We start from the raw sequence: 22,159 nt of genomic DNA, 5'->3' as shown, positions 1-22,159 counted from the left end.
CTCTTTTAGTTTAAAATCTTTACTCCTTGTCCTGTCGCAAGGGATCCTGCTAAAATGATTGTCCCAATCTTTCTTACAGAGCCCCTTCTCGAGCTGCCTCTTCGGTAGTACCCAGCCCGTGGGGATAGGGTCGCGGGAATGGAGGGGGGGGACGGACGGAACCCGCCGGGCGCTTTCCGGCCCCTAGATGGAGCTCGGAGCTCGCCGTTCATACTGAGGTGGTCCCGCAAGGCTGGCGGTGGCGAGGCGTGCGAGGATGCTCGACGACAACTTTGCCGCCCCCTCCCCAGCACAGGGGCCAGTAGAAGGGCAGGGTGTCTCCCCCGCGCCTAACTCACCCGTGGATGCTGTGCTGGGTTAACACAGCCCATGCTAAGTGTGCATGTCTGGCCAGAGGAGTGGCCACCAGGCACCGCTTCACCGCGGCTGGTGTGAGCCATCCTGCAGCTTTGGCCAGCTCAGCAGGGCATTCTGCAGCGGATTCACCTGTGAAGGGGTAGTGCCATACATTCGCCGGGCAACACGGACCGCTTTGACTTTCGTTTGTCTCAAGGCAGTCATGCAAAGGGTTGCCTTGTGCCAGATTCCATCCTTTGGAGAAAACCTGGCGGCCAGGAGCCCTCTCTCCATCTGCTACAGAGAGACCTGAGGTTTCCAAAAAAAACATCCACAGGGCCTTTAAATAAAGGCAAATAAACAGGGGTGTATTGCTGAGACCGAAACAGGGGTGCATAAAGAAGGATCACAGGCTTGCAGCGCCATCTGTAACACTGCCAGGCAATACGTGTGCAGTTCTGATCACTCTGTCTCTTGTATGAAGGGCTTCTGCTCCCCTGATTCCACAAGGGACAGTTTGGGCCAAGCTACTCTCAGACACAAGGTTCCTCTGGGAAAAGAAGCAGGGCTGGAGTCAGGACTGACCTCTTGCAATCCCACTTGTTGACAAGGAAGGGAGACTGGCTCCCAAAATGCAGGAAATGTCCAGCAACAGGACACCACTCGAGTTCCTCACTTCTTGCCTCTTCTGGTGATGTTACAGGTGTGTCTCTGCCTGTCACTGGCCTTTCTCAGCCGTGGCTGTGGCCTGTTTCCCTGGGAGCTGGCACACACACTTGCACCCTGGGATCCTGGTGTGGGCTCTAAATCCCTTGCCTGATTGCTGCAAGCCTTCCTTCTATGCATCATGTACAGCATAGATTAAGGGTTTATATACTCTCAGATCCTCAAAGGACCAGGCCTGGAGGGAGACTGTGGGAATGATTGCTTCCCAGAGAGCACACCGTGCTCTGTGTCTCACCTCCTGCCTCTGGACAGGGTGGTGTGAGTCATGGCTGAGGAAGGTTTCAGACCTGTCATAACAACCGATAAGGTTTCCACGTTTGGTTTCACTCCATCCTGGAACGAGAGGCAGATCTCTTCAAGCATTTCCATGAGGACAGGAGGTGGTAGAGAATGCCATCTCCACAGATCCTTCACTTGCCTCTGCAAGTGGCCATGTTAGTGGGCAGGGTGGTGGTGGTAAGTCCCCTCTGTGACCTCAGGAGTCCCTCCAAAAACAAGAGAACACAACCTGGCAGTGGCAGAAACCCAACAGTGTTGCAAGTGTGGATAAAACTTCCCGGATCTTAATCCTGGAAGGAGGGCAGTGCCCTGGATACAGCCCAGCACCTACCTCCGTGCTCCATTCCTGTGTCACAGCCAGGACCTGTGTTTCAGAAGCAGCCTTACCATGTGACGTCTCAATTGCCCTGTGAGCCACTGCAGCACATGGCCCCCACAGACTGGGTATAGCTCTCCTCTGCCCAACCCAGACTCCTGCTGGACCAGGAGTTCCAGGTGCCCTGCTCTGCTCATCCCCATGCCCTGTGGGCTTGCAGACACTTGTACAGCTTGGTGTGCAGCTTTTGGAAGAGTGTCTTTCTGGTACATTGTGTCTTCCAGAGACATATTGGTGTTTGTCCTCTTCTCTCCCAGTCTAGCTTTGAAGGACCCTTCTTCTTGCCCAGGCTCTTAGAGCTCTCTTGTGAAAACAGCCACACAAGCTGGGGAGACTCTTAGCCCTGTGCAGAGGCCCAGCCACAACTCAGCACAGTGCACTTGTGCTCACTTCCTCACAGTGACCCTGAGCAAGCTCCTTGCACACCTGTACCTCTTTTTTTCCCTTTGGTGCTTCACAGCAGGGAGATCTTAGGATCAGAGCCTGCCTCTCAGTACATTACACACAATATAGCTGACAGCTCAGTCTTAATTCCACTGACGTTATTGCTGTCTACAATTACCTGAGGGGTGGTTGTGGCCAGGAGGAGGTTGCTCTCTTCTCTCAGGTGGCCAGTGCCAGAACGAGAGGACACAGCCTCAGGCTGTGCCAGGGGAGATTTAGGCTTGAGATGAGGAGAAAGTTCTTCACTGAGAGAGTCATTGGACACTGGAATGGGCTGCCTGGGGAGGTGGTGGAGTCGCCGTCCCTGGAGCTGTTCAAGGCAGGATTGGACGTGGCACTTGGTGCCATGGTCTAGCCTTGAGCTCTGTGGTAAAGGGTTGGACTTGATGATCTGTGAGGTCTCTTCCAACCCTGATGATACTGTGATACTGTGACCACCAGCATCATAAATGAAATGCTTTCCAGATAAAAACCCAAAGAGGAAGAGTCTGACCAGCCCTACCATGCATGGGCAGCAGTAGGTACCAATTGCTAAACAAAGTGACCTTCTAAGAATTTCCTCTTGTTGAGACAGGGAAGTCCCTGGAAAATGGAACTTTTCTCCATGTTTTCATCTTTGTACTGCTTCCCAACTGTACATGAGAGAAACGGATATATTGAGTGATATTTTTTAATCACTGCTTTGTTATTTTTAGGCGGCTGCACTCTAGGAAAGACAGACAGTTAACCGCTGCTCTCAGACCAGTGGGTTTACATTCTTTGCAGAAAACGAGTTTTCTCAAGCCTTGCTCATTCCTGCTCAAAAATCAGAGCAGGGACTCCACATCTATTTCTCCTCCTTTCATTTTTGCTCCAAAAGAAGAAAGAAAAAAGGTGACCGAGCTGAGGGTAAGTACAGAATTTCCAGCCCCAAGGAAGCCGCAGGGCAGGGACTTGCAGCTCTCAACAACAGACCATTCACACAGCTCCAGCATGGAACTTCAGCCAGAGGTTTGGTGAGTAATTATGAGGTACACAACTAAGAGTTGCTGGGCACAGCCCTGTGCTTACCAAGACTAGCTAAATAAGTAAATAAAAAGTAAATAACTAGCTAAGTAACTGAAGCAAGTAAGTAAATAAATCAACCCAAAAAAATCTAGACTTGAAACATGAAGATTTTTTTCAATGCCTTCAGAAAAAAAAAAAAATCTTTAAGTACAATTTTAAGTTTGGCTTGAATAAATGTATATAATGCATTAAAAAGCTACCAAAGTGACAAGGAGTTTCTGACCGATAGAAAGGAATAGAGCCAAAGAACCTCTTTCCTGATCTTGGAATCTTGGACAAGCACTGGCATATCGAACATATTTCCTGCTTTAGCAAAAGCAGAAATAATGATAACAACAGAATTTAAAAAATCAAGGTCCCAGCTAACCTCACAAATAAAACCTCTTCAGGCTGCCTCTGGTTTTGCAGGGTTTGACTCCAGTACAGTCTTGTGATAATCTATATCTTTGTGTGCTTTCCTTCTCCTTCTTTTACTCCTCTTTCTTCTTTTTTTCTTCTTTCTCCTTCTTCTTCTCCTTCTTCTTCTCTTTTTCTTTCTCCTTCTTCTTCTCTTTCTCCTTCTTCTTCTTCTCCTCCTCCTCCTTCTTCTCTTTCTCCTTCTTCTTCTCTTTCTCCTTCTTCTTCTTCTCCTCCTCCTCCTTCTTCTCTTTCTCCTTCTTCTTCTTCTCCTTCTTCTCATCCTTTTTCTTCTCTTTCTTCTTCTTCTTCTTCTCCTTTTCTCCTTTTTCTTCTTCTTCTTGTCCTTCTTCTCCTTTTCTCCTGTTTCTTCTTTTCCTCCTCCTCCTCTTCTTCTTCTTCTTCTCCTTTTCTCCTTCTTCTTCTTCTTCTTCTTCTTCTTCTTCTTCTTCTTCTTCTTCTTCTTCTTCTTCTTCTTCTTCTTCTTCTTCTCTCCTTTTTCTTCTTCTTCTCCTTTTCTCCTTTTTCTTCTTCTTCTTGTCCTTCTTCTTGTTGTCCTTCTTCTTCTTCTCCTTCTCCTTCTTCTTCTCCTTCTTCTCCTCCTTCTTTTTCTTCTTTTTTCTTCTTCTCCTTCTTCTTGTCCTTTTTCTTTTTCTTCTTCTCCTTTCTTCTTCTTCTTCTTCTTCTCCTTCTTCTTTTAATCCATGTTTTCTAAATTGATTTTTCTTCTCAAATCCAGACCTTTCTATTTAGAAAAAAATCTACCCAGGATATTGTGGCGATTCCAAATTTTGTCTCACAAATGTTTTCCAATGAGCAGCCACCGAAGCTTGCTGTTGCACAAAGAAATCAGTGTCACTCAGCCAGGCTGCTTCTGGCAGGGAGGGGGGGGGGGATGGGGGGGGGGGGGGGGGGGGGGGGGGGGGGATTAATTCAAAAAGCTCCAGCTGTCCCAGAACCCCAGACAGGGCTGGCTTTTTACTGTAACCCAAACAGTTTTCAGCAAAGCCATTTTCAGTTTTGTCAGTAAATTGGCTTTGTTTTTCTAGCCCAGGACAGCGTGGAAGCTGTGCTCCACAGTGAGGAGGGGGCTGCCTCGGCAGGGCTGGGGTCTGCCTGGTCCCGTGCCAGGTCAGCAGCCCTGGTTTTAAGCTTTTTTTGTTGCTTTTTTTTTTTTTTTTCCTAATGTGTTGGTTAATCAGAATTACCTCCAAAAATACTGTCCCAGTGAGATAATTAAAACAATCTGTTGTATGTGTGTTGCTAGCTTGAGAGCTTCCTTCTATTTATCAATGATACAAACTGTTTTAAGAGGACATGTCCACTTGCCTGGGTCTTCCTATAGCAGATGCCACATACAGGCAACTCTTCTGGATGCTGCTGCAGGATAAATAGTATTAAATATATAACACATGCCCCATAGATAGGGTAATGCAGCCCCCAAAAAGGTTGCATATGGTCCTTACAACTACTCACTCAGACACCGGGGCATGCGTGTACTGCAATGGGCCAAATGTGCTGGCCCATGCCCAGGAAAAAGCACAACTGCAGGCTCCATTCAAGGCGGGAGGTTCCAGCAAAGACCCTTCAGCCTTTCCCCAGGCCCATCCCTCTGCAGAGATATACCAACTGATCCTAGTTTGGATGACTCATGTGCTTAACTAATTGGCTAAATGGGGGCCAGACCTCTGGCTCCCTCCTGCCCACATAGTTTGCTGAGCTGGGACCAGACCCAGACAACCACAGCCTGTCCAGCTGGGCTTCATCTCTTCCAGCTCCACACAGATGTTTAATACTCTATTTCCTCATGCAAAGATGGTGCTTTTTTTCCCTCCAGATTTTGCCTTCAAAAGCTCAGCACATCCATAGCCAACCCGAAGTAATTGATAGCTCTTGGTCCCTGACAGAATTGGGGGTGATAGAGATGTGCGTGACCACAGCATGCTCTCTTGCTATGCCCATGGGCCTTTGGCTCTGAGCATCATACAAGCTTTCCCCCTCCAGCCCAAGTTCACTCTACCTTGGCCTGAATTTCCTAGACACAGGCAAACAGCAGAAAAACATTTCTTCTTAAACCCCATTTCACATTTGGGATTTGCTGTATTTTTAAGATAGCAGGAAGGGGGAAATTACTTTCAAGATATCTCAATGCAATTTTATTCCTATTCCCAAATAGGTATAATAGGAAAAAATTAAATCATCCTTCAGCCTGGTATGGATGGTCCCAGGTATGTCTGAGGTGATGTCTGCCTAGAAAACATATTGTTGTGTGTCATTTTTTCATGTCATTACTTAGCAACTTAATTTCGTCCTATTTTAGGCAGCTTTTATTTTCTAGGTGCAGATCATCATGTTAAAACCCAGGAAGTACATACACAGATATCAAAACTACCTCTTGCCACTAAAGGGATTTTTAAAGTGAATCCAGGAGAAATATTTTAACAGAAGTCCCTTCCAGAAAGAATAGTTCCAGGGACAAGAAAGTCTGTGCAGCTATTTTTCTGGTTCAAATATTATATATATTGTCATTTCATATCAAGTTTGGGTTGGTTTTCCTTTTGGTATATTTTGTTTTCCCCCTTCCCTTTTGGTCACCTTCTTTTGATTTCAGTTTGGTTTGGGTTTTTTTTTTATAACTGGAAAGATTGATAAGAAAAGGAGGAAGTCAACGATTTCATGAACAAGGTGCCTCTAACCCACATGCCCTCGAAAGTGCATTATCATACATTCAGCTTCACTGGAGAACATTTTGGAATATGAGCTGAATAATGTGGATATTATAAAATGCCTGTCTCAGAATTAAATTTTAAGATATTGATGTGTCATAATAATAAAATAGAAAACACTTTTAATATCAGCAGTGAGCTCCATCGTCCTTTTTTTCCCTTTCTTTTTAAATTGTTTTGAGATTGTTTGGGTTTGTTGTTTTTTTCTTCTCTTGAAAACAAAAATGTACACCATAATAGACTGTAAACCACTGAAGATTTGGACACAACAATGCCTCCTGGAAGAGTAAGCCCTAAGCCTGGCATTATCTTTGTAGCTGAAGCTGGGCATACATTAAAAATTTAGCTTAGCCAGTCTCTAAAAATCTGTCTGTGGGGAAAAAACTCAGGCAAAATGATTCTGTGAAAATTACCATAGAAAACACGTACAAAGGATTTTGTTTTAGCAAGTTTTGAGGCATATCTTTTAAATATATCTCCAAATATGTGTGCTTTCTGTATTTGCTCTTATTTTCATTAGTTTTATCTTTTTTCTTTCTTTTTCTTTCTTTCTTTCTTTTTTGTCTTTTCATCTCTCTATCACTGCAGATATATCTCTGCTTGCTCACACATTGGACTGCAGGATGGGAACATTTTCAGCCTGACCCTGTAATAACACATTTTGGATAAAGCAGACTACTCATATGTTCCCCTTAACAAGCTCCCCAGCAGTGCTGCACCCAGAGGACTCAGCTTACAAAAGCACTGTCAAACACCAGGTATCAAAAGCTCAGACTGTTTTGTCACCCAGCTCTTGCACAGCAGCCAGTCTCCCAAGGTCTTGTCACAAGTTTCCTGCCTGTGGCTCCTGCCCCGCTGCCCTTTTCGGTCCTCTTCTTCAACATCTTATACCCTGTAATTCCCAGTGCTTGAAGGAAACACTAGGCTGAAGTGAACCCAGGTTCCTCCAAGGAAGCCAACGAGTGTTTTCTCACCTGGTCAGTTTTCCTCTGAGAGGCTTGTCTGCCTGAGGACAACAGCCCCGAACGAGGCTGAGGAGAGGGTCCCTAGAATAGTTCCCTGCGAGGCTGTCTCTCAAATGTACACCTGGACATTTCTTCATGCTCAGATTCCCCTTTCCATATATATTTTCAGACACAAACATCTCTAGCCCCACTTGGCCCAGACAAGACCCCACTCCAAGGTCTCATTCAATAAACTATTCCCAATGAGTGTAAGGCCAAACCCTTGCACGATTCCTGCCACCTCCAGCAAGCTTCCAGAAGGGCAGCAATTAGAGAAGCTCCTAAACGCTAAGTTGAAGCATGAAAATGTCTAAAGCACTGGGGACTAAAACACAGCAAATTACCTCTGGAGCTTCCAAAGTCAAGAGTACCCAAGCAAAGTCAAATGGAAATGATAACTCTATTTTCACTTTAAACAAATACCAGAGGCTTCAACATTAGCTGTAAGATACTGTCTCCTCTCAGGCAACTAATAGACAGTGAAGAACAAGGCTTTAAATGATTTATTCCATACCCTGGAGGGTTTTTTCTTTCTTTCTTTTTTGTTGTTTTTTTTTCCACATAAATTACACAAGCACTTTATAAAATGAATACACAGAAACCACTTTATAAGTGCATAACTTAAAAACAAAACAAAACCAAAACCAAAACAAACCAGAACGAGTGCCTTTGAAAATCTCACTCAAAATAGGTTTTCTGATCGTTTGTACTTGCTGCTTAAATTGGCAGTGCTGATTCAGATTATAAGTAAATGAAAAATATATACTGTGTATATATATATATCTATATACTCCTGGCATTTGCTATAAGAAGTGCTTTGTTTAATTGTGTCTCATTCCCGCAGTACAATTAAAGATAAAACTAAGTTAGAGCAGGTGAGAGTGAAATCAACTGTTGTGCCATCAGGAATTACCTTCTAAAGGGAAAGAGATAAAATAAAACATTAGGATGACATTTTGCAGATGATATGGAAACAACCCGTGGAAAGAAACTGTGTTACCCCTGTAAACTGCCACCAAGGTCTTCTCGTTATTAAAATACACACTGACAGACACAAAGTCCGTGGCAGTTGGGGACAGACTGGGGGTCTTCATACAATTGAGATATCATATTTACCGTCCTCGGGAGTCTGTCAGATCCTTCTCCAATTCTCTCCTCGCAAGAAAAAACTAATGAAAAAGGGAAGGAGAGATGGTGACGTGAGATCAGAAGGGTTCCCGTCTGTTGCAAGCAGAAATTGCTGCTGTTTCCTCCGTTTGTTGCATCCCTGGACGTCTCCAGTGTGGATGGCCCGGGGAGGATCACAGCATACAGGCGCTTTCCAGGCAGCCTCCTCCCTTTGTTTCGAGCCATCAGTCCAAAGTATACATATACATACATATATATACACACTTCATATATATCTATGGATATATAAAGGTGACCCCAGGCTTTCCACTGCTACCAGCAGAATCCAAAGGAAGTTTTCTCTATCCTAGCTGAGTGAACACCGATGGCCATGTCTGGCAGGGCTGGGCTTTTGTCTGGCAGCACATCAGCAAGTTCATGGTGGGCACTGGAGCCTTGCAAGAGAACAAAGGGGTTGGGAGGTGGTGAGATGTCACTGCTCCAGCAACCCCACATGTGGGAAGAGTTTTTGGAGTGTTTTCCTTTCCTTTCAGTCCTCATGAAGAGTTTCCCCAGACAAACACGTGGGATGCACAGGTGGCCAGAGGACCACGGTGGGAAACAGGATGCCACAGGTCCCAACCAAGGGACAGCTCCACCAGCAAAGAGTGCATGTGCTGCCAGTGGGTGCTAGCCTTATTCACAAGCAGAGGCAACAGTGGTGACACTGGTGATCTTGGTAGAGTCATCGGACCAAGGCTGGAGGTTCTGCAGGGCGAAGAGAGAGGAGTTATGGACACAGATGGGGTCTGCTTGGATGGGCTGGTTGATGGTTTTTTGGAAGGCTTCCTGCTGCAGCTGCATGAGGATGCGATTCGCTTGCTGCCGTTCAGCCTCTCGCTCCTCTGCTGTCTGCCTCCTAGGAAAGAAGAGTGGTTAGGGGGACCCAAGGGGCCAAAGGAGGACTATCTCTGAAGAGAATAAGTTGTGCTGGGTGCCTAGGGATGGGAAGCTTAGGAAAAGAAGGTGCAAAGCCACAGCATGATCACATATCCTGTGAACAAACTGCCAGTTAATCCCATAAATTGAGGACTGAGGACGTCTGTCTCATTAGCACAAGTAAAAAATGCTCTGACCAAAGACAGCCAGGAGCAAACCACAGCTCTGGTTTATTTTATGCCCATGGGAAAAATCCAAAGAGACCCAAAACACCCAAAGGGGCACACAATGGGTTTGCAAAAGATGTGATATCCTGCAAACATGTTCTGTGCCCCACAGTGAGAGCAAAGCATGAGAGCCATGTCCCATAAAGGTAAGAAATCACTGACTGGTAGTGCCACACGGCTGGAAGACAAGAAATGTCACCCTGGGCATCCTATGCTCAGCACCCTGGTCTGCCATCTGCTCTGCCAGGCTGCGGTAGCCAGCTGTTGAGAGTCTGGGTGAAGGCAACAACATGCCCATGGCAGGCAGGGTGGAAAAAAATATCAACAGATTGTTGGCTAAACACTAGAAACACATTTTTTAGCATTGAGAAGACTCAAAGTTCAGAATAAACTTCCTGGATAGGGTGAATGAAGACATTTTTAAGAACAGGTCAGACACATGTCTGTCTAAAATGACACTGGTAGAGCTGATCTTGATGACGTGGGGATTAGGAGGTCTGCAGGGATCCTTTCCAGTGCTGGCAGAGTCTCAGCTTTGGACTCTCTGTGAGGAGGGAATGTGATAGGTAGAAATGGCCTGAATGCAGTTAAACTCACAATGAAAATCTCACTCTCCTCCTTGCATGGATGGTGGGTCAGTCTGGAGGCAGAAGCCTGCAGTCATCTCTACTTTCACTGGCGAACATCACTTGGCACCTCCAGTGATGCTGCTGAGAAAACCTGGAGGCAGCTCATAGTGCCAGGATCATCCCAAGTGCGCTTCCTCCCTCGCTCACATCCCCAGGCCCTGCTGATGCTGTCCCAGCAGCTTCAATGAATCAGTGACAAAGGAAGCAGCAGCTTTTTAATTTAGCAACTCATGGGGATGTGAGATGTCTCATCTTTGGCTGCAGGGATTGGGAGTGGCAGCTCCAAGCTCTGTGGTGACATCTTGGAGTGCAAGGCAGTGGATCTCTGATTCCCTCCTGGACAAGCAGTTGAGGGAAGATTGTGGGCAAGGTGCCTCTGGGACACTCAAGCCTCCAGGCATGCAGCCAGTGCTCTTACCCGGGGGGCAGGTAGCTCTGGGCTCAGTCCCTGCTCTAATCACTGTGTCAACATCTCACATTAAACATCCTGGAGAGAGAAGGATCAGAGCAGCACGGGAGTGGCTCTGTCTCTATGAATATTTAATGACTCCTTGCACAATGAAGAGATGCTCTGGGAGGAGGGAGATGAACGTCCAGGGTGGTCAGAACTATGGTGTCTTGATCTCCCTGCTCCCAAATATCTCTCTGCTTCAAGCAGCTAGTTCATTCATTCTGCCATGCCAGGCTGGTATTTCCAGGTTTAGATCCATCTTGAAGGAACTAAACTTCGATGTCCATGTCTCAAGTAGGAGCATTAATCTGAGGAGGGGATCACCTCACTACTCCAGAGGCACCCAAGCAAGGGGCAGATGCAAGACTCTCCCCCATAGCCCGCATTTATTTAAGCTGTTAAATCCCTCAGAGGGCTTAAAGCAACTCTCTATTCTCAGATACTACCCACTGCTGAACCCAAGATGTGTCTGCAATTGGTTCCTTCCAGCATCCACTACTTTGGGCACCACTCAAAGCCTACTGGGCTGTGCAGGGACCTGGGATGCACAGCCAGGCATGCTATACACCAGGATGCTCATGTCTCAAACACAACATCCAACATGCTCAGATGCAAAAAAAGCAGAGCTTACAAGCCTGTATTCCCCTGGCTCAGGCCAGTGGAGATTCTCCTATGTCCAATACCATGGCTGAGTAAAGCCAGGGTTGTTTTTTTTTCCTCATTATCCATCTATTTTTTGTGAAACATATGAATAGGTTTGCACCCTCTTCTCCACCAAAGGGAACTGAACCTAACCAAAAAATGCAAAGAGTATTGACATACAGACGGAGAACCAACCAAGCCACATTTGCCTCACTTCCTTAGGAAACCAGGTTAGAAGACACGGCTGACCCTGTTTTGCAAGCCATGGCAGGAGTGTTCCTCCTTCAGGACCCTTCTAGATAGGAACACACTCTGGCTGGACACTTTCTGGCACTTGGGGAGCTGCTCTTCCACAGGCTATTTAGGGAAGGGCTTACAGAGAGGAATTCACCCACACTCTTCATTTAAACTCCCTTGACGTACGTTTTTTTATCCAATCCCGGCATCCTCAGGCAATCACTGTTCCGTTCTCCCCTGGGGAGGTCACAGAGAAGTCCTTTTCCCCCACCCTAAAGAAGCTTACTGCCTGCTTGCACCCCTGTGCTCAGTACCCAGCAACACTTCCCTTCTCTGATCTGCCAGGGGAGCTGCCGCAGGGTGCCTGTTCCCAGCCCGGGGTAAATCAGGGCGTGTTCCTAGGTGTGGGGTGCCTCCCCTGGAGACGCACCGGGAAGCTGCAGCCTGGGAGAGAGAGCGTCACCGGGGAGGCTTGGAGCGAGCGCGGTCTCTTCCTCTCCTGCCTGGCTTTACCGGCACTCCCAGCAGGAGGAAGAGCTTTTAAATACTGGCAAGGAGGTGCCGTGAACCCGTGGGGGCGGAAATCTGCGCGTTATGCAGAGCGCGATACCCTGGCAGCCCCGGCTGCAGGATCTGGCCCGGGCTGCGCTCCCACACCGCGGTGCGGCCCTGCGCAGAGACCTAGGATCTGGCTGCCTCAGCGGCTCCGGGCTGCGGCCCCCGGCCATCTCTGCCGGGCCGAGTGCTCCCGACAGCTACCGCCAGGGAAACGGGCACCGGAACCGCTGCATCCTCTGAGACACCGACGCTACCGCCTGCACCCACCGCACGTCCTCCCGCACGACACACACGAGTGTGCACGCAGAAGTTCATGTACATCGCCTCTGTGCACCCCCACTCGCGGGCAAAGTCAGTGTGTGCACGCAGTACACTCATCCCACACACGCACCCATGCACGGACGTCTGGCTTGCACGCACCCCCCACGCGTGCTCACACACACATGCTGCAGGCGGGCGCACCCACGGGGCCGTGACCTTCATCTGACAAGAGGCACGCACACCTTGTGGAGTTTTACACGCAGGCTCAGCCTGCACACACATAGGCTGCATGCATGCACACGCCAAGCATATACACATGCGGCCTACACGCTCCCCCCGTGTGAGTGTCCGCACACACACATGCGTGACTCCCCTCTGCGTGCTGCTGGCAGGGCTCGAAGCCTCACTTGCAGCCACCACTGCCCCTGGCAAAGCTGATGGCAGTAGGGGCTGGTCTCCCAGAGCTAGACCACCACCCATGCCCCGGACCCCCTAAGCCTCCCAGCTCCTCACCTCCACTTGGTGCGCCTGTTCTGGAACCAGGTCTTCACCTGAGCGTCCGTCATCTTGAGGGCCTTGGCCAGGGCAGCGCGCTCGGCCGAGGCCAAATACTTCTGCCGGTGGAAGCGCTTCTCTAGCTCGCAGATCTGCAAACGAGTGAAGGAGGTGCGCGGCTTCTTCTTCTTGGGGGGCGTGCGGTTCTGGTAGGGGTGACCTATACGGCGTGTTACAGTGAAGGGTGAGAGGGCCACTGGGGGGAACAGGGGAGGAGGGGGGATGAGAGGTGAAGAAGCAAGCAGTGATACATCAGCAGAGGGGCTCCCGGGCGCTGGACTAGGGACTCCCCCACCCGCCACCGCTGCGAAGCCTCCGCTTTTCCCCGCCAACAGGCTGCAAAATCGCGGCGGCGGACCCGTTGCCTTCCCCGGGTGCTGCGGGCACCGGCCGGGCACCGCTCGACTTTGGCGGCGGGGCATACGGCCGTTTGCCAGGCGAAGCGCCGTGGGGACAGAGTGGGCAGCTGGGCCGGAGCTCCGCGCACCATCCGAGCCGGCCTCGGTTTAATGTCGTTTGGCCGCTGTGGAACCGCCGCCGTGCTTGGCCCCAGCGGGAAATAAGTTCCCGGAATAAAAACAAGAGTTGCGATTCCTTGTTGAGTTGGCTTGTTTAAAATAATACTTTTGTTGTTTTCGGTCTTTTTTTTCTTGCCTTCTTTCTTTCTTTTATTATTTTCCCCACGGGGGAAAAAAAAAAGAGAAAAAAACGAAGAAGACAGTTAAAACTGGCGGGGCAGGGAAGAGATTTCGTCAAATTCGGCCCCGTGACTACCCGGGGAATGGCTCGTTCGTTCAGACACGGCCGTGCCGGAGCCAAACGCCGTCGGGGCGAAATTAAACATCGATTTGAGAAAATCGAGCTTCGTGTTCCACCCTCGGGAAGAGGAACGGGAACTTTTTTTTTTTTCCGTTGCAATTTATTTCTTTCTTTTGCTTGTTTGTTTGATTGGTTTTTTGTTTTTTTTTGGTCGTTTTTTGTTTGTTTGGTTTGATATGGGTTTTGATGATGATTATTATTATTATTTTACTTTTGCTTTGATTGTTTGGTTGGATGATTTTGTGGTTTGTTTTCTTTTTTTTTTCTTTTTTTTTTTTTTGTTGGTTGGTTGGGTTTGGGTTTATTATTATTATTTGGCCCCCTTTTTAGGTTGTTAGAGCTCTTGCTTTGTTTGCGCTGAAAGACGAGACCAGATACACCTGGAAACAGCCATGGGTCCGGGAAGCGGCTCCAGCCCGAGCTCAGCTCTGCTCTGCTCAGGGTTACAAGAAGTCCTTTCGCAGGGGCAAAGCTGAGCTGAAATCCGCAGCCGGAGAAGACCATCTCGGTTACGGGACGCACGGGGAAACCAACCCTAAAACGGCCGGTGACGGGGCGGCCTTCCCGGGAGGGCGAGGATCGGGGCCGCCGGCCTCTTTTCCCGCCGTGCCGGGCTCTGTCTCAAAATAACCATGTTTTAAAGGAAACTTTCTCTAGGTGTTGGATCCAACATCTGGAGTGTGGGTGGCAGAGAGTGAACAGCAGCTCCCGGGGCTTGCGGGAATCTGTCGAGTTGGCCACCCCGTTTCCTCCCTGTCAGTCTTTGCAGGGCCACATCCCCGGGAGGAAAAAAAAAGACTAAACCAAAACTCAAAAAACTGCAACAGAAAAAAACACACAAAAAAACCCTCAACAAATCAGCGAAACAGCAAGGAACAACACAAATTAAAATAACAATAATTAAAAACACAAACCACGAAATAAATTCATAAACCCACAAACTTCAAAATTAAAAAACAACCAACCAAAACACTCTACACCCTAAACATTTAGAAGGGAGTGAATGTGCCTGATTTTCCACCTTTTCTTGCTTGTGGCCTTCTCCAGTCCCTACTTCCCAGGGACATTCAGGCCGTTCTCTTCACAGGAGGCCGTATTCTGCTTTCCCTTGTGGGTACCGACTGCCATAGCGAGGAAGGGAGTAGGACGGCGGGAGCAGGATAGAAGGGGAAGGGTTGTCCCGCTGGTCCGACTCACCTGTGAACCTGTCTTTTGTGTACCGCCTGTTGCTCTCCATCCAGGGAAAGGTGAGCCCAGTGAGACTGTTCATGCCGTTCACCGCCGGCACGGCGGCGGAGAGGGGCTGGTGCACGCCGCCGGCTACCGGACGATGGGCCGGAACGCGGATCACACCCCCGGCCGAGCTCAAAGTGTTGCCGTTCATGCTCACCGCCATGTTCACGTTGTAGGAGCCGGGCAGGCCGCCCATGCTACAGGAGGTGCCGGTGTAGGCGCCAGCAGACCCGCTGCTCGCCCCATAGCCACCCGTGACCGTGTTGTAGGCGCTGCCCACAATGCAGCCCAGCCCGTAGTCCGCCGAGTCCTGCAGCCGGGGGTGCGAGACCATGCAGCTGCCCGGCTCCGACGTGTTGAGGATCTGGTCGATGCCGAAGCTGATGGGCTCGGCTTGGCCCTGATGCAGGTGGTGTGCTCCGAGGTGCTCCATGGAACTGCCGCCCGTCCCCGGCAACGGAGCCGCGCACAACGCCCTGGGGCACGGGGGTCGGACCTCCACCCCGAGCAGGGCAGCGCAGCCCGGCACCGTCCCGGTACAGGTCAGAGGATCCTCGCACAGAGGGGACACGCCGGCTACTCGCTCATTCCCATAGCACGGGGGTCGTGCACCCCAAGACAGCTCGGCAGAGCCACGCACAGCAGGAACACGGTAGCCACACGCTCAGCCCCAGGAGCCAACAGCAGAGCCATACGCGACAGAGGCGCGGGAGCCAAACAACTCCGCTGCCCGGGACACGGCAGCGCTGCCCAGCCCAGGCCTAGGAGCTGCACACTCGGGACACAGCCGTGGCACACTCTCTCACAGCAGCCTCCGGGAAGGAGATCCCCACACACTCACCCACGCACCCCGCTCCCGATGAGAGCCAGCAACCCCCACACCTCCAAGGCGTAACCACCTGGCCAGGCGCGGCTCACCCAAGACACAACCACATAGGAAGGTGCCCGGGAAACCCTCGCTGCCGCGGGCGGTGGGCAGCCAGGAGCCCCGCGGAGTGGCGCGGAGCGAAGCGCGACGGAGTGCGAGAGCCCCACTTGCCCATCAATCACGCTAGCCAAGGCCTGCTGCACCCGGGCCCTCACTCTCCATTGGCTGGATGCTGAAAGGAGCCGAGTGAATGACAGCAGAGAAGAGCACAGGAGAAAGAGTTTCTTCTTCCCCGGCTTCCTCTCATCCACCCCACCCCCTTAAAAAAAAACTCACCACCGAGCTCAGCTTTATAAGGTGGTGTACACAGTGCATTGGGATGGCTAAAGGAGCAGCAGGCACTGGGTGGTAGAAGTTTTTGTCTCAGTTGTTAGCCATGGGATGCGGGGTACAGGGACTGTGCATCCTTTAGACTGCCAGGGAGGCCTGGGTGAGGGCTGAAGCAGGAGAATCCCCTGCTGAGGATCCCAAACATAACCGTGTCGCTTTTCTCCAAAGAGATGTCCTCAGTTTCCAAAGTTGGCACTTGTCTAAAAGCCGCCGAGGATGAGGACGCCAGAATGCGGGACACAAAGGCAGTCAGAAGGGGCTCTGTCGGTGCCCAAGCTCTTGGAGGGGGTGTCATGGGAGAAGGCGATTTGTGCTTGGGGCACACCTTCCCACCGAAAACCGGGGAGGGGCTCATGCTCCCGGGACGAAAGCAGGCCTCAGCTGCTCCCCACGAGGCCAGGGCTGAACGGGACATCCGCTGCCCCGAGCTCTGCCGGCCTCCTCCATGGGGAGATGACTGTTTGCGTTAAAATAAATACACACATTTAAAGGGGGAAAAAAGGAAAGCCACGCTCGTCATTTGCTGCTAAAGCTGCCTGGTCCCGGCCTGCCCCTGCTCCCGCTTCGCTCAGACGGGAGGGGTCAGAGCCGCCGGTGGGGCGGGGGCACGACCAGCTCCTACCCACTCCACGCCTGCCAACAAGCTCTGCCCCACGCGGCCCGATGCTGCCGGCCGCGGGATGGAGGGTTTCCCGGGTGGTTTGCGCTTTGTCGGGCCCGGCACCCTGCTCCGTCCCCCCAGCTCCTCTCTGGAGCCGACCTGACTGGCCCCGTCGTCCTGGGCGGGGGCAAACGCTGCCGTGGTTTAGTGCCTAGGGGTTGGCCATGAGCGTCCGCAGGACAGCCTGCTCAGGGGCATCTGACAAACACACCGTCAGAGAAAGTCTTGCTCGTGCACTCAGGTCCACCTCCTCATCCACTGTCAGAAATATTGGCCCATCCACATCCTTCCAGCCCCGTGGAATTTCGTGGCCTCACCCTCATAAAGATGTACACACACTCACAAACACCCCCATGAGCTCATAGGCGCCAGTGCTGCCATGCAGCTTCACACATTTCCACAACCACTCCAATTCTCACGGACACTTAACATCCTCCTTGCACCCACGCAAGTTCACACCTACACATTCTCACAGTTTCGTGGCCACGTGCATTCAGCCAAGCACATTCACTCACACAACATGCATTAACGCACCCCTACACCTGTGCATTCAGACACTCCCAGGTACATACACTCACACTCTCATTGTTGCGGGTTCATAGGTATTTGTGGGTTCTTGCTGACCTCACTACAGCCATAACCCTGCTATGATGCCCCAATACCCACCACTATCACTGCACCCACCACCATGGCTCCACAGTAAGAAGGACACCAGAAGTACAGTGGGCAGCAGTACCTCACAGGCGCCCCTCAGCCCCATGCCCAGTCGGTGCCCGGTCAGCCTTCTTCCCCCCGCGCCGCCCAGCCCTGCCTGCCGGGGTCAGGTTTCCTCCGCTCAGTGTACCTGCCTCAGTTCTTGACTTCTGAACTCTTCAGGGAACTCGCTGGCGCCAGCTCCATCAACCAGAGTCCTTGTGGTTAGGAGGAGATGGGAGGGGAGGGAACGAGGGCTGGGGCCAGCCAGGGCCGAGAGACTGCACTCGGGCAGGGTCCTTCTCATCGCTATAGGCAGCAGCTGCTTCTACATTTCTCCGGGACCAGCCTGGGTTTCTTACCCAACCCCTTCATACATGGGGAACATGGGCCAGTGCCTGCTCACCAGCTCTGAACATATGAGGTTGTCTCCACAGGGAAATGGAAAAGCACATCATGCCAGTTCTGCACAGTGCTCTAGTCCCCACCAGTAAGCTCTAACATCCAGTGAGACTCAGCTCTGCTACTGAGACCTGGGGGATGCCCTCTCCCCTGTAAATGGCACAACCATTTGATGCTGCTTGCACATCCATGAGGTCTCAGCTGATGCCAGGCAAAGCCTCCAGCCTTCCCTGCACCAGAGATCTCTCAGGCTGAACAGATGCCAAGGGCCCCAGAGGGACTGGCCCCAGGAAATCACAAGGTCACTACCAGTATGTCAGGCAGGCTAACGTGGGTCACAGTGCCCAGCTGCTCAGCCCAGGAGTCATGGGACAATAAAAGCTCTTCGTCAGGAGACAGATTACAGGTAAGTAGAGCCTTTCTCTGCCCAGGGCCCAGTGGCAACAAAGGAAAAGAGCAGGCAGGGATAGGTCTCAACTGGGATTCTAGACTTTAGATGGGGATTATTGATGTGGTTTGTGATAATGTGTAAACCCAGGATTTAATCCCTGCACAAGCTACAGACCTCACCTGCAGCCTTGGAAAAGCCATGCAACTCCTGGCATTGGAAGTTTGGGCACTGCATGCCTAAGCTCAGAGCTGGTTCATATGCTTCTGTTCAAATCGCTCCTGGCCTCAGATTTCTCTTGGACTGGGGCTTGAGCAATGCTACAGAGCAGGGTTATGAAGTAGCCTGTCTCCTGAGAACTGGCAATTGATTTACAGCCTTTGAATCCATCTCCCTAAGTCTGGGGCTAAAGAAGACTTTAGTCCTCTAGGAAGATATGCCCTATTGCAAGCTCATACATCTGGACATGAGGTCAAATCTTGGTACTTTCAGGTTCACATCCCAACAATAGAGTTTACAAGGGCCAGCAACTGCTTCAAGCTGCATCTGATGATCTTACAAATGGATCCCTGAGGTGAAGGGCAGAGGCGCCTCAGTCCAGTCAGCTCTGCCCCAACTGGCATCCTCTCATCTGCCAAGGGCTGGATTAATCCATTTTTGCTAGTGCTCAGGACATCAGGTCCTGCAAGAAATAACTCAGAGATCTAAGCAAAGTCCATGGAAACACATCCTCAGATATTTGCTCAAAGAGCTATTTAGGGCAATGAAGTTTCTTTCCTGGCTAGAGAAATCGTTTTCTGCAGGAAGCATCAACAAGCTGCATCAGCCTTCTTTGGGGATGGAAGAAAGCCTCCAAAGCAGGAGCACCAATCTGTTGCAAAATCAGTACACTGAGAAGGCCAGTGCCCTTGGTCTCTGCATCTTTAGAATGGCTCATACCCTCCAAGCACCCACAGACACTTACATATTTCTTCCAGTCTTGAAACTTTTGTTCCTCCTTCACCTGCCCCATGCAGCTGCGGGGACAGGCTCAACTCCAAAGTGTGTGTGGGGGTGGGGTGGGGGTGGGGGGTGTCAATTCTGCCCCAGCTGAGTTTTGGGGCTCTGGTATATCCATGCTAGGAGATGGCAGTAGAGACAAGGGCTCTTCACTTACTACATTAGGCTCCTCTTTCCCTCCCACGAAGGCCTGCGGATAGTCTCTCAGATTCTCTAATTGATCGGGTACATCTGCCTCCAGCTATCAGAGAGGGACAGCCCATCCAGGGCCTGACCTCCACCCTCCGCTTCCCTTCCCTTCTGCTTTGCTGCCTTTCCAGGATTCCCCCTCGCTGCTGAGCACTTCTACATCTTGGGGCTCCCGGGAGCTCAAGACCACAAGCTGCCTCTCTGCCTCGCAGCTGCTGGCCGGGGAGACTGCTGCGAACCACAAGCACTCCTGCAGGGACCAGGAACAAATGTGGCATGTCTGGGACCTTGGCAAGGTCCTAGCAAAACGCACCAGGTTTGCTCTTAACCCTGCGCTTTGAGCACTGCTTCCTGGAACCTGTGAAAGCTTCCCATTTTCCTAAAAGGACAGTAAACGACCCTGCTGCAGGCAGGTGTACGAGGACAAGCACACCTTCACCCTGCCAGCAAAAGGATGCACCCCGACTCCTTCCCTTCCTCGCCTCTTAATTCGTTTCGTTCATCGGGCTGGGGGCTCACCAAACCTCGGATGACTATTAACTCTCTCTGACGTCCGTCACCTCCCTCAGCTCTTTCTGTCCCGACGCCTGTGAAATTAATCACGGCAGAGAAGCCGGTGCCATGGGGGCTCAGGCTGGCCACAAAGCCCCGCCGAGCAAACTCCGTCGATCCCTGAGCAGCCAGATGCGGTCCACACTGTTGCTGGGACTCTGCCTCTCGGTGCTGCCGCCCTCACCGAGTTATGTCGCAAGTGTCGCGACAGCTGTCGACAGCGAAGCTTGGTTAGTCCCGCACCAACAAACGGGCCTCCCACGGCGGTGAGAGCTTCCCGAAGCGAATTCTCGTTTCCCGCAATTCCTATGGAGAGCTACCCCGTAGGGACAGCCCCCGAAGCTCCCCGCCCCGTCGCGGTGGCTCTTCTTTGGCCCCGCGTCCGCGGGAAGGACGGGCAGTGCTTCTTTTCCGCGCCTTAAAAGCAATTAACACCATTTGGGGAATTTTTAATTGCTCTATAAAGCACGCTGTAAATAATTATTCCCAGCTCTGTTGATCCCTCGAATCCACACTGACAGTTGTAATTTATGGCTTTGGAAACATGGCCCCTTGCATTCAGCATAACTCCTTATTACAGTAATGACTTAGCGCCGCTGCACTTAATGAGTATAAAGTGCCCGGCGCAGCGGGAGCGGGCAGGAGCCGCAGCATCGCACGAACTTCGCCTGCAACAATATTTCTCCCCTTTATGGTTACAAACGACCCAGGGGTTACGAGTGAACAGGCTGGGGAAGGAGCGGCGTAGCCGGGGGAGAGCGGGCCCGGGCGAGGAATAGGGCCGCCTCCGGCTCTGTTAACAACACCTCCCGGGGGCAGTTGTTATCTACCCAAAATAAGTATTTAGGGCAGCTGGCAAACTACCTCTCTCATCCTTGTAGTTGCTGGCTGCCTGGAGAAAATGGTTTCACGAGAGAGAAGAGAACGGTCGCAACTCGTCGCACCTAGCTAGAGTCGCAGGCAATGCGGATGCCGCGGAGCTGCGAAGAGCAGGTCGGATGCATAAAACCCTTCAGCCATCCGTGTACCTCCCGCTGCCCCGGGTTCTGTGCAACAGGCCGGGGGGGGGGGGTCCTCACTCCTCTCGGGCCCTCCGGCCGAGGGTATTCGCGGGAGGGAGTAGCGGGGTGGTGGCCTGTGGGGACTAAAGTGCCCGGAGGCGCTCCATGAATATTCAATGTCGCCGTTTGCCGGAGGAGCATCTGCTAATAAATTATTGGTTCTGCGGCACCAGACACTCTCTCCACCGTACAGAAATGCGTGTAATCCCATTAGCCCCCTCCTCTTGGCCACCCGCCCCGCACCAGGCCCTCTAATGAACGGCGTCTGGCCGCCACCCCCGAGGGCACCGACAGCAGCGGGGGACACGGGGAGCTCTGCCCCGTTATTAACTTCCAGCTTAATTACACTCTCCGTGCCAGTTAATAAAGCCGTGCGGTCAGAGAGCAGGCGTCGGACGGGCTCCCGCGTTCTCCCCCCACCTATTTCCTCTGCAAGACACTGACTCCCAAGCCAGCCAGATCTGTCGCGACACAGAGGGTGGCAGTAGTGATATTGCCCCTATCCTGAAGGTCCTGTGCGCCCATGTGGCTGCCACCCGGGCGCGGCTGCTGGCAGCTGCCTCGGTTGTTCGCTCACCAAGGGAGTGGAGGCCGCTTTTGTCTCCTGCCGACCCCGAGCCCCAGGCCTTTTCTCCACCAGACAAAGTCCTGTTTTGCCAACAGATTTGTGTCTCTATCCTTTCCGTGTGTCCCTCCCCGTCCCTGTGTCCCCCGTGTCCCTCCCTCCCCCCCGCCCCCCACTTTTTAAACGCAGACCTCGGGGGCAAGGGCGCAGGCAGACCCCGGGCAGGCAGCCGGCACGCCCCGTCGTCTCCGCTAACAGAGGCGCTTTCACTAATGAACAACAAGATCCAGTGATAATGGTCTTAATTATAGTAAACATTGTTACGGGCTTAGCTATAAAAGCCTCAAAATCCTCCCCGGTAAATCCTCTCGTTTATTTATTTTACTATTTTCCCCTCTT

General features: G+C 51.3%; 1 protein-coding gene across 2 annotated transcripts; it reads right to left on the bottom strand.

Annotated features, from left to right (window-relative positions):
* Positions 1 to 7,819: 7,819 nt before the first annotated feature.
* Positions 7,820 to 17,058, bottom strand: TLX1 (T cell leukemia homeobox 1). 2 transcript variants are annotated; one of them, XM_064144525.1, is made up of 3 exons: positions 14,957 to 17,058; positions 12,899 to 13,136; positions 7,820 to 9,360 (listed from the first exon to the last, which is right to left on the bottom strand). In XM_064144525.1, the coding sequence occupies exons 1-3, from the start codon at positions 15,423 to 15,425 to the stop codon at positions 9,138 to 9,140; spliced, it is 930 nt and encodes a 309-aa protein (XP_064000595.1). In that variant the 5' UTR covers positions 15,426 to 17,058; the 3' UTR covers positions 7,820 to 9,137. The 2 variants fall into 2 exon arrangements, with proteins under 2 accessions (XP_064000595.1, XP_064000597.1); XM_064144527.1 differs by having other exon boundaries at positions 12,899 to 13,100.
* Between the last annotated feature and the right edge of the window lie 5,101 nt (positions 17,059 to 22,159).

The sequence above is a fragment of the Pogoniulus pusillus genome, chromosome 6, assembly GCF_015220805.1.
Source record: "Pogoniulus pusillus isolate bPogPus1 chromosome 6, bPogPus1.pri, whole genome shotgun sequence".
NCBI lineage: Eukaryota > Metazoa > Chordata > Aves > Piciformes > Lybiidae > Pogoniulus > Pogoniulus pusillus.
The sequence above is the reverse complement of the archived record's forward strand: the minus strand, read 5'-3'. Positions and strand labels throughout refer to the sequence as shown.

Bases quoted from the DNA above. Each gene is read 5' to 3' on its own strand.
- TLX1 (XM_064144525.1), bottom strand. From the start codon at position 15,425: ATGGAGCACCTCGGAGCACACCACCTGCATCAGGGCCAAGCCGAGCCC. The intron at 13,137-14,956 runs GTGAGTCGGACC...TGTTCCCCCCAG, and splicing joins CACAAAAGACAGGTTCACAG to TGGCCCTCTCACCCTTCACT. The intron at 9,361-12,898 runs GTGAGGAGCTGG...CTTCTTTCCTAG, and splicing joins AACAGGCGCACCAAGTGGAG to GAGGCAGACAGCAGAGGAGC.